This window comes from Amphiura filiformis, chromosome 6, assembly GCF_039555335.1.
Source record: "Amphiura filiformis chromosome 6, Afil_fr2py, whole genome shotgun sequence".
Classification (NCBI taxonomy): Eukaryota; Metazoa; Echinodermata; class Ophiuroidea; order Amphilepidida; family Amphiuridae; genus Amphiura; species Amphiura filiformis.
The window spans coordinates 61,223,585-61,237,776 of record NC_092633.1 but is presented as its reverse complement, the minus strand read 5'-3'; the positions used below and the strand labels follow the sequence as shown (position 1 = coordinate 61,237,776).

Genomic DNA, 14,192 nt, shown 5'->3' with positions numbered 1-14,192 from the left:
AGGACATACACATATGTTGTGAAAAAGAAAAAACAGGCTTAAAACATGAACATGTTTTCTACATAGGCCTATACATCATCCCATGAAGCAATCCCTTATTATGCCTAATTATTTTAAAAGGAATGGATATTAGCCGTGTTTATACACTTCACCATACTTGTATAGGGTGTAACATTAAATTCCATGATTTGATATTATCACAATTGTAACCTCGGTGGTGCAAGGCGCTGCTCTCCGCTGCTCTCCCTAGGGGTTTGCTATAATAAAATCAATTTAATAATATCTAACTGCAACATTTTCCCTTTAAAATGAGACCAAATATTATTATTTCAATTAAGGTTTGCTAACAAAAATTAACAAAATTACAAATGATATAGTGAAAAAGTGTGATTCTGCATAGACTTTATACAGTCCCTCACCCTAATCCTCCACCCCCTAATCCTCAACCACCCTTGGCACATTTCATTTAAAATGTCATGAAAAAATAATGAAAGATGATTTGAAAACAGCACTTTACATGAGTAATAAAGAATAAATTAGCTTAAATTTAAGGCCTTAATGAGCCTTCTGGGTGAAGAAATACTCAGGAGACAATGTTTTGCAATTCATACTGCACGTCAAAATGTAACAAAACCACCTTTTTGGATACCCCAGTATATTTCGCAGGACCATATACGAGCTGGAGTTGGGCCCTTCTTCCACTAATCATGCTAATATACACTGCAAGTGCCAGTTCCGTAAGCAGATGTGTTATAAATAGCTACAGATATTTGGTAATTATCCATTAATTGCAGAAGTAGAAGCATTATAATACATGTATGTTAGTAAGAAAATTGATTGTACTGAATAGCAGTTTTCATATGGATTCCTCTTTAACCCTCTTTAACCCAATATTTGTGGAAGGGCCCAACTCCATGGAGTCCTTTCTTCCATGAAAACCATGATAAAGTGTACGTGGAAGACTATTTATCCGGCCGGGGGGGGGGGGGAACATCAAAAAATTTTCGTGGGTATGCTCCCCCGGAAATTAGAGGTGGTGGGTCTTTGGGAGCTGACGGCGTACCGGTAAAAGGGGGTCTTTCGGAGCTGCAAAAAGTCAAAATCAAGGGTCTTTCTTGGCTTTTTGGTTGAAAATCGCCTGAAAAAACAAGCAATATGAGGAATGAACAATTTTTGGGTCTTTTAGAGCTGAAATTATCAAAATCCGGGTCTTTCGGAGCTTTATTTTGGTCAAATATAGGGTGTCTTTCGGAGCTGCGAAACCCAAAAAGGGGGGTCTTTCCGGGGGAGCATACCCATATGGTCATTTGTGTTGAGTGCTCCCCCCGGGACTATTTAGAGAGTGGATTTTGGCTCATATTTCACACACAAGGATTGATTTAGCGAAGTCCTATCCCGTAAGTCCCGAACTCGTCATAACGCTTCCATATTTGAATTATCATGGTTACGATAGTTTTGGAGTTACGATGCGTTGTAAATGTAAGTGCAACCCATCCCAGGTCCATTATCATAATATAGGATGCAAACAATTTGGACCTGCCTGTCCACAAGATTGTTATGAATAATTTGAACACTACGAAGTGTTTTTGCGTATAAATATTTCAACATAGCTGGCGCTATTTAGTATTTTACTCTAGGCTCCATACTCAATAGCGCCAGCTACGTATGATGAAATATTTTGTATGTTTTTAGCGAGAAACGTTTCAATCTGTTAAAAATATTCAATCTGTTGCATGGTAGTTAAGATAAATTACATGCAGTTCCAACGCACGTTGTAACAGCAAAACTAACGTTATGAGAAAACGCATAATTAAATAAGTTATTTTCAGTTAATTAAAGGTGAACAGTCTTTCAGAATTCAGCACCCATACCCTTAAAAACTTGTTTCCCTCCAATAATACGACATGCCGGAGAAAAGAGAAGACGCTTCCAATTCTACCAAGTTGAATACGGTATTTTAAGTATAATTTCAATTATAACTATTACTTTATAGGATTGGTCTCGTGTTGTTATTCTGTTAGGACTATGTTTTTCTACAGTCGGGTATCTATTAGTTGGACCGTCGCCGATGTTACATTTACCAAGGTGGGTAACTTTATCATAAATTGTGGGATAGGCTTTTCACCTTGGTCTGGGGCGGACATTTTAAAAATGAACTTAGAAGAGCAGCAACGACATCACTTGCATTACATTCCAGATGTTAAATCTACATCATATGCAAAATTTGAGGAAATTCGCACGAGTCCGTTTTATTTTAGGGCCATTTGTCTATAACTGGTCTTGACATGTAGCCCTATGGAGAGAGTGCCCGTTGAGGGCGCTATAACTCCCATTTTAGGAACAAAAATATGATTTTAAAAAAATGACCCAAGCAAATTTTCTAAAATTTTCAGAGTATGTAGTATGAACATGTAGAAATATAATCAAGTAGTTGCCCTACCTGCTCTTCTCCAAAAAAATAAAAAGTCCTATACCTCAATGATAATGAAACCTAGGTGTTTTACGACGGGAATTCATAACAAATAGTGGGTTTTAGCGGGTTCGCCGTCGGACAAGTTTAGAACTGTCAAGCTGTAGCTCTGACTTCAGGACAAAGTACCTAAGAATGAGACATGTAGACAGCCCCTTATCTACTGATGGCTCTGAAAAGAGCCGTTCACTGAAGACTGCCCCTTGTCAACAGAGAACAAGCAGATCTCGCCTATCTGCTAAATTTAAGGGTTTGGTGGCTCTGAAAAGAGCCGTTCACTGAAGACTGCCCTTGTCAACAGAGAACAAGCAGATCTAGCTTGATAGTTCTAAACTTGTCCGACGGCGAACCCGCTAAAAACCCACTATTTAACTTTATCATACACAAGGTGGGTGCAAAAGAAATGAAAGAAAATAGGCCTTAGACAATTTATTATGAGGATTTACAACAGAGGAACATGAAAAGTAAGAAAATAGGAATAAAAGCTGTTTTAAAATGTGTAGTTAATTCCTATAAATATTGTTTTTGAATAATGATCATTATTTCGTTACTCTCTTAATGTAAAAGAGAGTGACACTCTTACAAAGAGTGACTCTATAGGGACCAGTCCTTGAAGAGTGAAAATCACTCTTTGTATAGAGTGAAAATATTTCACTCTCAAAAGAGTGATTTCTCACTCTTAAAAGACTGAAACCCACTCTCAAAAGAGTGGAAATGAAATGACTCTCACTCCAAAAAAGTGGCAATTCACTCTTTTAACTAATCAATCTTTTATAGTGAATTATAGTAGGAGCCAATTTTACTCGATAGGAGTGAAAATCAGTTCACTCTTGACAGGGAGTGAAAATTTCACTCTTTTACATTTAGAGAGTAGCTGTTTTGTACATCACACTATTTTGAAAATCTGAGCTGTATATAGATTATGTAACTATCAATATGTCAATACAGAAAACAAATTAATAACAAGATAGTTTAATAGTTGGGTCAATCCATGCCAAAACAAACTGAGTGTACACCACCCTCTTGGATTTTGCTCTCCTTCGGCTCAGGGGTACCTTTCATTGATCCCTAGGTGAGGTCACAAGAAAAAAAAATTCAAATTGCATTTCGTTTGCGAATAACGGGCCGTCAAAGTTTAGCGACCTTGACCAAAATTGGGAATTTAAGGGGTCCAAATGACAAAGTGCTCTCTTTGAGGGGGGATTTTCGTCTTAATTGAATCAGTTGTGTCCCTCTTGGTAAATTTTGTCACTCACTGGCTGTGTCTGATATGCCTAATGCCAAAAAATGACCTCACCTAGGGATCCATGAAAGGTACCTTTGAGCCAAATGAGAGCAAAATCCAAGAGGGTGGATGTACAGGCTCAGTCTGTGTTGACATGGACCGGACTGGCCCAGTTCCAAACCTGTAGACCATTTCTATAACTTCCTACCGTCGATGGGGTAAAATCGATATCACATCGACATCACGTATTCAGTGTACTTCGGTTATATATATAAATCCGCACGTGACCCATGTGCACGACATACCAAGACCAGGAAGCGTGACCAAATCCTCATGTATTGACCACTATACAGAAAGGGATAGGAACTCTGTAGATAAATATCATCAAATTTAAGTATTAATTGAATTGCAAAATTATTACACATTTTGCAAATCCGAATTTGTAATATGTTATCAAAAACAACATTTTGAAAGTATTTGACGATGAAAAAAATATTCAACGACGGAAACGTTTACAATATAATCACAAAGTTGCACAGCATTCTCATGTTGTTCCGCCTTTGCATTCAAATGTATAGAAAGACCACTCGCTATGTAGAAGGTCACTTCGAGACTTACTGTCTATAAGCTGTTATGGCAGCGCGGAGGTGGTCACGTGCGCATTTATAAAAGCGCATTTATTCCGAAGTACACTGGTATTGTATTGTAAATAACGAAAGCAAGGTCAAGAAGGGGATTCCGAGCGAGGGTCTTACGTTCTTTCTTATTTTATAATCACATGATACCATTCTTGACCTCGCTTTCGTTATTTTATAATACGTGATATCGAGAATGTTCACCTCATCAACGGTAGGAAAGTCCCAAATATAGGAATGGTTTATTATGTAAATATTATGTGATACTATACCTTATCAATTAGCTATAGAAATATCGATCACTTGTGCTAACAAATCAATATATTTTAATAAATTCGCAGTGAACTATGGTTAATAATTTGTGGAAAGTTCATCCTAGAAATTGGATGGAGTTTTAGTTTAGTAGCACCATTCCAGGATTTGCTGTTAGTGACAGAGTAAGTATGTCATAACCACTCAAAACGTTGGTTAAAATATAGCAACATTAGGTGAAATTATTATAACCAACCAATGTAAGTAAATTTATCTAACGGTGACAAAGTAGGTAATGCCCAGTAGCGTAGCCAGCGGGTGGCAGGGGGGGGGCAGAGTGCCCCCTGACAAAAAATGAAAGAAAAGTGCCCCTCTGACAAAACTTGAACGAGAAAATTTGGAGGGCAAAGGAAAAGAAAATGGGCAAGGAGCCCCTTTTCCACCAAAATCCCCCGATCATGGGCCAAAATAGTGTAAAATACAAATTTTTTACGCCCCTTTTATCCCGATCATGGGCGAAAATAGTGTAAAATGCAATTTTTTGGCCCGCTATGCGCGCACATCGTCACAATAAAGCCTGATTTGGAAGCTCGAAGACATGTACAAATTAAAACAAAACTGGTATGTATTGTATGATGCAACTGCAATTTTTTTTCGTCTGTTCCCCAGAAATTTATTTTGCCCCTCTGACCAAGAAAGCTGGCTACGCCCCTGATGGTGCCTCCAACGGACAAGGTACAAAACACACCAAGGATCAAAGGATGATACAAGAGGATACCTAGAATATATAAAAACAGAAAGATTCGAGCCAGGTATACCAACTTGGTGTGGGGAACAAAGACAAAGACAAGATAAAAACTAATGCAGTATGTAAACCAGAATGGTGTACACTGTTACTGCACTAGAAAAATCCAAAACCACAGGGATGGTAGACAAAGTTAACAAAAATACAACCGACGTTTCGAGCAGATAAACCACTCTTCTTCAGGGACAGACAACAAAAAATATAAAAGCAAACAACGATAACTCATACTGTAGTTTAAATTCAAAAAATTTAAAAGTCAAAAACTGAAGGCAAGTTCAAAGAGAACTCAGTGGCAAACAAGATAAGCTCAGAGCAAAATAAGCATGTCTTACCTCTATGAATTACAGTTAGTAAACCGTCATTCGTCTTGTGTGGTGATTATTTCCTGATGAATATGGTGTGTTTGGGTTGGGGTGGGTGGGTGAGTTTATGTGTATGTGAGCGGATGTTGGAATAGTGTGGGTGGATGAATAAATGAATGGGGTGTAATGATTTTGAGGAGGTAACCCACTAAAGTTTATTTTTTGTCATGTTTGTGTTTATGAGGACATCGAGAGACAGGAAGGTCTACCTCATGTTTGCCTCGTCAATATGGTCAATAGCGGAGCAAAATAAGATGAACATGATTTATACACTCGTCTCCAAATTGCTATTAAACATCCCTAGCCATGCCTGCGCGATTCGCCGGGCGAACCAGACATCATAGTTTGCCCTTGCCCGGGAATTTTGCCAAAATTTGAGACCCTGGATCAGTAATATTTGATTTCGCGTTTTAACCGCCTTTATTACAATATAATTATGTTGACGTCTGTATTAATGAATGTGTATATTTTGCATTGTTTCCTACAGACGGCATGGTTTTCCAGCTAATGTTCAAAGACAAGGAGTAATTGCCGGAATTTTTAACGGAGTGTTCGCTTCAGGGTAAGATTTTATTTTATAGCAACCATAATAAACGCTGGGTATTTTTGGTTGCATGACTGGTCAATAGTCCGAAGATTCATCAGTCCGAAAACCAAATAACAAATAAACCCCGGGGGTTCTTCGAAAAATTTTGTACGGGGATGTGCCACACAGACTTTCGGATGCTGACTTTCTCTATACCTACTTTTTGCTGTTTTTGCTACCCATCAATATACCAATTTTCAACCAAAAAGCACCCAAAAATCACCCAAATTTGCCCTATTTGGGCGCTTTTAAGGGCACTTTTGCCAAAATCCGCCCATTTGGGCTCATCGGTCTCCACCGAAAACCCACCCATCGATATACCAAAATTGCTGAAAAGGTACCCCAAAACCGTGCCACATCCCCGTATACCTTCAACCAGGAGAACCCCTCCGGGAAATAAACCACAACCCTTACCCTCATCCTATTCCTAAACCTTACCTATAACCCTTACTTATAACCTAAGCCATAATTATAACCCCAAATATAACCATCATTCTAATCATAACTATATCCCTAACACTACCCCTAATCTCCTCCCTAACCCTAATCCTAACATGAATGCCCTAAACCCTGTTTGGACCAATGGCCCTTCAGACTAATGGGCTGCTGCCTATTGTTTTACCTATGGACAACTCTTGATGGGTAAAACATTAACACAACATATTTTGGTCAAACGTTAGGTAAAATCTACCAATTGTCTAGCACATTTTATCATCTCACAAAATTAATACAAATTGAAATGTTTTCATGGCTCAGATAGGATATATAAGCGGCATTTGAACAGAATTTTTGTGGGATCTGAGAGCACATCACTCAGACACACCAAATTGCATTCTGAACACGAGGGATATCCTTCTGATTTAAAACTTTCCTCCTACGCATACATCATTAGATTGATAAAGGTTACTTTGAGGACTAATAGATCAGGGGTGCAAATTGTGATTTCTTCCTCAGGAGCAAGGTTTTTAAGCTCAAGATTTTCTCAATCATACCAAACATAAAATAGCTTTATTCTGCACTTCAAAAGATAAACATAGCGTGTATTTTTAAAACGACTCTATATGTTAAGTCTTTGAGCTTCAAAAAGGCTTTATGAAGATAATGTGCGCGCGTAGCGCGCAAAAATCTGGTATTTTACACTAGTTTGGGGTCAATTTTGGTGGGACAGAGGCTCCTTTCCCCCTTTTTTTTTTGCCCGTCCCCAATGTCCCCTTAATTCATTTTTTGTCAGAGGGAGCACAACTTGTTCAGTGCTTTATGGTTCTTCTTTTAAATTTCCTCAATATTTTCCAGGTCGTCCTCTCACTGGCATTAGTACTGATACACCGAATTCCTTTGTTCCCATAAAATCCTCATTGCTGCCCCTCTATACATTTCCTCAGATATGATTGCCACCTCTCTATAAATTTCCTCAGATTTGTGCTCTGTTTCCAACTGACTTCACCCAACTTCTTTTATTCCTGTTAAATTACATTGAATACCTCCTCTGGTGATGAATGGCAAATTTCCTCATATGCATTATCACATTTCCATATTTTAACACCAACATCATGTGAATTCCTCCAAATTTTGCACAACCAGTGTCTTTTAAAGATTTCCTCTCTTCCATTCAGTAGCTTCACTACCTGTCCTCAGTTACCTCACAGCCCTCCCCTATTAACTTGCTATCTTTTACTGAGATCTGTTTCCCTGTACGTCATCTTCTACCTCACTCCTCTTCTTTTACTTTTCTCTTTTTTCCTCTTCCTCTCCTCTTTTCTTTTCCTCCCTCTCCCTCTTTTTTCCTCTCTCGTTTTTCTTCCAAAGGCATTATTTCCTCAATTTTGACTGTCATTTCCTAGGAGCGGTGCTCCCCGCTCCCGCACAATTTGCATCCCTGTATCAAAAATATCATTAAAAAAAAAATTGCCATAAAATTTATATTATTAATTTAATTTAAACAAAAAAATCTAAATAATTATTACTTGATATCAGAAGGACATTCCTCGTAGAAGGCAATTTGGTGTGTGTCTGATGTGCTCTAGATTTCACATCACCAAATAATGTCTCTTGTGGGATTCCGTCCTGATCTGCGGTGTTTTTACATTTCGGTAAAAGTAATATTAAAAACCAAAAAAATTGTGCAGATTTTGGGAAAAATTTGTGCCAGGTAATAATGTAGGCTTGAATCTAAGCATCTACCAAGATTGGAAAAGATTCTGGGCTTTTATTCAGATTTTTCATGTATTTCTTAAACCGGCTGCTTCTAGGTAAAATCACAAGTGCTTCTATTTTGAAAATTGGGTGAAAAAAGTGTATTGCATTCGTGGTCCGGTAGCTCGAAAATTCAATGGTCACCAATATATTTAATTTAGTTTGTTTACTTGCTTGTATGTTTGTCAGTCAGGAAAACATCACTTTGAAAAATTGAGTCGCTTCGTAAGGTAGGTAGAGCCATTTGAATAGAGGCCATTTTGTACACAAAGTATAGGGAAATTTATTACTATTGTGCTCCCTCTAGCTATCAAGCCCCACAAAAATACTGTGCAAAGGTGGGTGACCGGCCCCTTCAAGACAAGTGACTGTCTCGAGATATTTTATTTAGACAGTGACAGCAAAATAATTAAGGTGCCCGTTATATTCACCCCTGTATATCCTAATCGAAGACAAATACGCGTCAAATTTAAGACCTAATTTGTTGAAATCGGTTGAGAATTCAAGAAACGGCGATCGCAAATCAATGGAAAGAACGAAATTAAAAGGACATCCAATGGAGCAATCTGTAACTGGGATGTAACTTTTGAAGCTCCTTTAGGTTAAAGCCATATGTGACTCCTCGGCACAACTGAGCCCTGAAGTCGCCAATCATCATTTTTGAGATATTCAACCAAAATATTCTGCTTGAAATTAGCTTTAAAATGATGTATATCATGTCTATAGTACTTGACATTTAAGTAGTGAAAAATCAATAAAACGGTCAATAAATCCTTTGTTTCCTATTGTTTATTGTTAAGTTCGATGGAGCATATCGCAATAGTGGCACTGGCGACATCCGGGCTCAGTTGTGCCGAGGGTCACATATTATAACATTTGCGAGGAGGACGCCCTCGATTCTTTTTTTACACGATTATAGGACTTTATTAAACCAAACCTCATACACTGCCTGCCTTTTACCATATTTAGGGGAGAACATTTGCAATTTTCATCAGCCCCTGCCGGAAAAAAGCTGGCTTATTCACTTTTGAAAGGTATCATTCAGAATTGAAAGAGTGATTTAGAGTAGCCTACATTCTCAAATGTGTGTGTACTCCTAAAAATTACTCTATGCACTAACTAAGAACAGAGTCACAAGGTTGTCCATTTTTGTAGTCAGAAAGTATAATAAACAGAGGTGAATGCTATATTTTGTGGCAAAAAGTTGGCGTTCGTATCGAAATTTACAATCATTGTGAGCTTCCTTTTTGACTTTTGTTTGAAGAATTTAGTGCACAAGTTTCGTAATAAAACAAGTAACGTCATTCGATGTGTTACTGCATGCGATTAACTAATAATTTTAAAAAAATGCTGATAATTTTCACAATTATTTGTGATCTCAACACTACGTACCTTAAATTGTTGGTCACAACTTTAACTATCTGTGTTGATATGAATGAGATCATGAGTTTTAAAATAATTAAAGCCTTAATTTGGTTATTCGTTGCCAAATGTAAAAAATTATTAGTAACAACAGCTTTCTTACTATCTTACCCGCTTTAACTGTAGTGTTGGGGGGGGGGGGGGAAAGTCATCACTCTATAAATTAAAACTTGCTCAGTTGTCCTAAAAATACAATGAATTTGGCTGAATTCATTTAAGTGTAAGTTGGGACATGTGTAAACATTACAAAGTAATATGCAAAAAAATAAGATTTGAAAAAAATTTACCAAACTTATTTTAAAATATCGTACGTTACGGCATTAATTAGTCTCCATGGTCTAACTATGTTAATAATTTGTCATGTCACATAATTTCAGAGAATTCGTTGGTACGTCGCTCTCTGGGGTTATGGTAGATAACCTAGGCTTTCCTCAATCCTGTACCGTTCTTTTTGCGATAGTCTTCTTCGTAGTAATTATCTTTGGACTTTTCAGCATATTTGAGTTACGTTACTTAAAAAGGTAAGTCTGCTCGTCTGTGTATGCTGGTTTGTTTAGTCCGGTTACTATTATCTATGCCTGTATAACATGGCATGGGATGGTCTGCTTATGCTCTATAGTCTTCTCCTCCCTCTCCTCCTTCAGAACCTTCATGGCTGTTCATATTGACAAGGCTCCAAAACTACAAGAGCCCTAGGGCTCATATTTAGCACACTTAATGACCCTACCCCGTAAATGTGCCTTTTGCCCATCTTGACCTCAGAGATTAAAGTTCATGGGCCCAAATGTAAAAATACAAAGCATGTCATATTAAAAAAAGGCAACAGATTGACAAAGCTAGCTCTAAAACTACACGGGCACAAGGGCTCATATCATGGCACATGTATGGGCCCAAACTTGTAAATGTTCTTTTTGCCCATTTTAGCCCCATATGTTTAAGGCTAGCAGCAGAAGCCCAAACAGAGGCCCAAATGAGCCGGTCGTTACTCAGCAAATAAAGTAGCTACAGGACTCACATTTGGTAGGCTGAATCATTGTGCACTTTGTGATAAAAGGATGCGAGTGTCCACGCCATTTCAGATTAAAATGGGGGGGTTGATTATCAGCCCATGTACTAATACCACATGGCTGAACTTTATAACTCTGCAAAAAAAATAAACCATACATTGTTATTTTGCATGTTTAACGCGTATTCAATGCACATTTTATACGTAAATTATATTCGTAAATTTTGAAATTTATTACATAATATTATTATGATACTGAATTGTTTATTCAAATATTTTCTTATTTTGTAGCCACCTGGTGCAGCCTACTAAATACCAGGCTAAATACCAGTTACTATATCCGACCAAATTTGATGGACTTACAGCAACGAAGAAAATCCATGTTCAATTTAACCCGCTAAAGGACTCTTAGACTTGAAGCATTTCGCGTTTCATTAATACGATGCGCCTCCAGCGGTCGCTGGGTCGAGGCCAAAATACGCAGTGCATCATGGGAAAATGAGTCGACATCCAAAGCCGGCGTAATACGAATACAATACAGGAACATGCATCATTGTGGGTTTCAATGTCATTATAATGATGTTACATGCGAATGCACACTAAAACAACAATTTACAACTATAGCAGATCCATTTTCTATCTATTGATCATCCTTCGTTGAGCTGTTTTCAATATATTTATTATCACACTCGCGTGAACATTCAATAGCAGCTAGAACGGCGATGTCGACTCTGGAGTCGAAAATTTGACTGCCAAAAGCAACCGCTGGCGGCGCATCGTATTGTGAAACGCGAAAATTGTAACATGTAGATCAATAACTGTAATCAGAACAGAAAGTGATTTGTGCACTCCCTATCCACAATTTCACAACTTTTACAGTGGCTACCGTGGCCGCTCCTACCCCGGGGGGCTGAAAAATATTCAATTTTGCCGCCCCTTCCTCAACAGCCCAAAAAGGTTGACCCAATTTTTTTTCCGGTTGTTTGAAAAAGTGAAGAGCAAAAAAACAAAACCAAAAAAAAAAAAAAAAAAAAAAGGACTATAAGCGCTAGCGCCCTCAAAGCAACATATATGGATGTATAGTACAATTTTTTCACAATTTTTTATACTTCAAATTTTTTCCGCCCTTTTTTCTTTACTAATTCTTTTTGCCGCCCCTTCTTCTTCCGCCGACCTTTCGTTTGCCGCCCCTTCTTCTTCCGCCGCCCCGTCGTTTTGGCCGCCCCTTGCTTTTACCCCGGGGGGCTGGCGCCCCCAAAGCTCCACCCCAAAAAAATATACGCGCATGTTTAACCTAAAGCAATATGTCATGCCACTTTTGTATATTTCACGTATTATCATTTTTTTTTTTTTTTATGTATAACCAATTTTCAGGAAAATCTTCAGGCATGATTTAGGTCTTACAGGCGGTATTTTCATAAATTCAATACACACATTTTTCGTAGTTCTTCAAACCATTTTTCTATAATTAGCATAAAACCCATGGACTTCATATGTTTATTTTCGAGGCCTTCAAATTGGTGGTCAAATGCCAGAAAAGTGAGAGAGAAACATTTGAAACTTCTACAACATAGCAAACACATCAATGTGTATTAAAAATGATAAACTTGATTTGACTTTGGCCAATACATTTTAATAACATTAAAATGTCAGGTTATGTATACAGATATAGGTCCATCAAAACGTTTTTGAAACGTTTTATATGAAAAAACGCTACAACAACATTTGCATAAATGTTGAATAAATGTTATTTTTGTTCGCAAAGATTTGTGCAAAATATTTTGACAAGAATTAAATAACATTATGTTTTGCAGCAATATTTCAAAAATGTTTTTGAATATCGTTAAAATATGTTTACCCTACATACCTTTATATAACACTACATTTTAACGTTGTCTGTAAGACGTCTTGTATTTGCTGGGAATATACCACTGGCAGCGGAACCGCACAGTGTCTTCGACCCTATATCTTCATGGCAGGAATCGCCATGGTAGGTTAAATCCACAGCCACGATTAGCCATTTGGTTCAAACCTTTAAAGCTCTTTTAAACTAATAATTAGTCGAGGGACATAACTAAGGCTACTCACAATAGCCGGGTAATCGATCTTGGTTGTGCGTGATTAAGCTTGTATACCCCATTGAGGTCAATGGTCATCGACTTTTATACTGCCTACAGTGAGTGCAGCTGTACTACACGCTGCACGCTGTAGTCCATAACAGGACCAACGCAATATAAAATGGTCAAATTTTGAGTTCAAAGCGCACGGCCAATTTTCAAAGCGCATTCTAGCGACTATCATATCTGTTCAACACGTATTTCCAAGTTTATGAGACCAAATCTGGTTTCTTGAGAAAAAAATCATGACGGAGATATTCATCATTTTCTAACCCGGTATCAGAAGATTTTCGTCTGATATCAAAATCGTGCATAGCAATTCACGTGTATCGATCCCGTGTATTCATTTTAGTGTCCCTTCTGCACCAAATAATTATTAGCCAGGCGGTGTCGGTGTGAACCGGTGAAGCCAAGGGGCAAGTGGTCCCGTCACTTTTTCGATCTGGGGACTTGTCCCCACTTTATCAAACCCATAATGTGCTGTGAGTTACATGTCTGGGGAAACATAAATGTGATCTGCTCTGACAAAACCATGAACAAGTCGCATTTTTTGACATTTCATGATTTGAATGAAAATGTAAACTAGACAATAAGTTTTAAAATGAGACCAAAATTATATAAATAGCATCACCTTCTGTGGACAGGGCTGACGAAGTGGACCCCGAAGGTTCAGGGGGCCCCGAGCAAAAGCGAAAATTAAGTGGGTAACATATGGAAAGGTTGCTATACAAAACGATTCTCTTATAAACCATCACGCGCAGTTTCCACCTCGATACACCTGAACACACATTTTCGTCCAAAAAAGCTTCCAAGCAGAGAACAATGCAACAAGCAGTGAATGTCTCCACCAGTCTTTGATTACACTACACGGTTGAGTGCATAGCAATGTAGGATCTGTGAAGCTTCTAGCTAAAAATGGGCCTCTTTGATTGGTTTTGTCGAAACCTCAAGTGTTCCCATCATCCAATCAGATTTTTTTATATCAAACAAAAGCTAACACGCCCCCTAAAAACACTTTTTAGTCACTAGGTCAACAGATAACACAATTCAATGTTACAGCGAGGCGAATGTGAAAAATGTGTTGACACATACGTATCCAAGCACATTTTTTTGACCGAA

The 14,192-nt window shown here is 38.0% G+C and overlaps 1 protein-coding gene across 3 annotated transcripts in view; it reads left to right on the top strand.

Moving 5' to 3' along the window:
* Positions 1 to 13,983, top strand: part of LOC140155763 (MFS-type transporter SLC18B1-like) — a 49,236-nt gene extending 35,253 nt beyond the window's left edge. For 2 of the 3 annotated variants that reach the window (XM_072178723.1, XM_072178722.1), the window contains exons 10-14: positions 1,994 to 2,085; positions 4,672 to 4,767; positions 6,237 to 6,311; positions 10,328 to 10,471; positions 11,248 to 13,983. In XM_072178723.1, the coding sequence (XP_072034824.1) occupies positions 1,994 to 2,085; positions 4,672 to 4,767; positions 6,237 to 6,311; positions 10,328 to 10,471; positions 11,248 to 11,368 (528 nt within the window). In that variant the 3' untranslated portion in view covers positions 11,369 to 13,983. The remainder of the gene's footprint in view (positions 1 to 1,993; positions 2,086 to 4,671; positions 4,768 to 6,236; positions 6,312 to 10,327; positions 10,472 to 11,247) is intronic. The other variant, XM_072178724.1, reaches the window with a different exon arrangement.
* Positions 13,984 to 14,192: the final 209 nt, after the last annotated feature.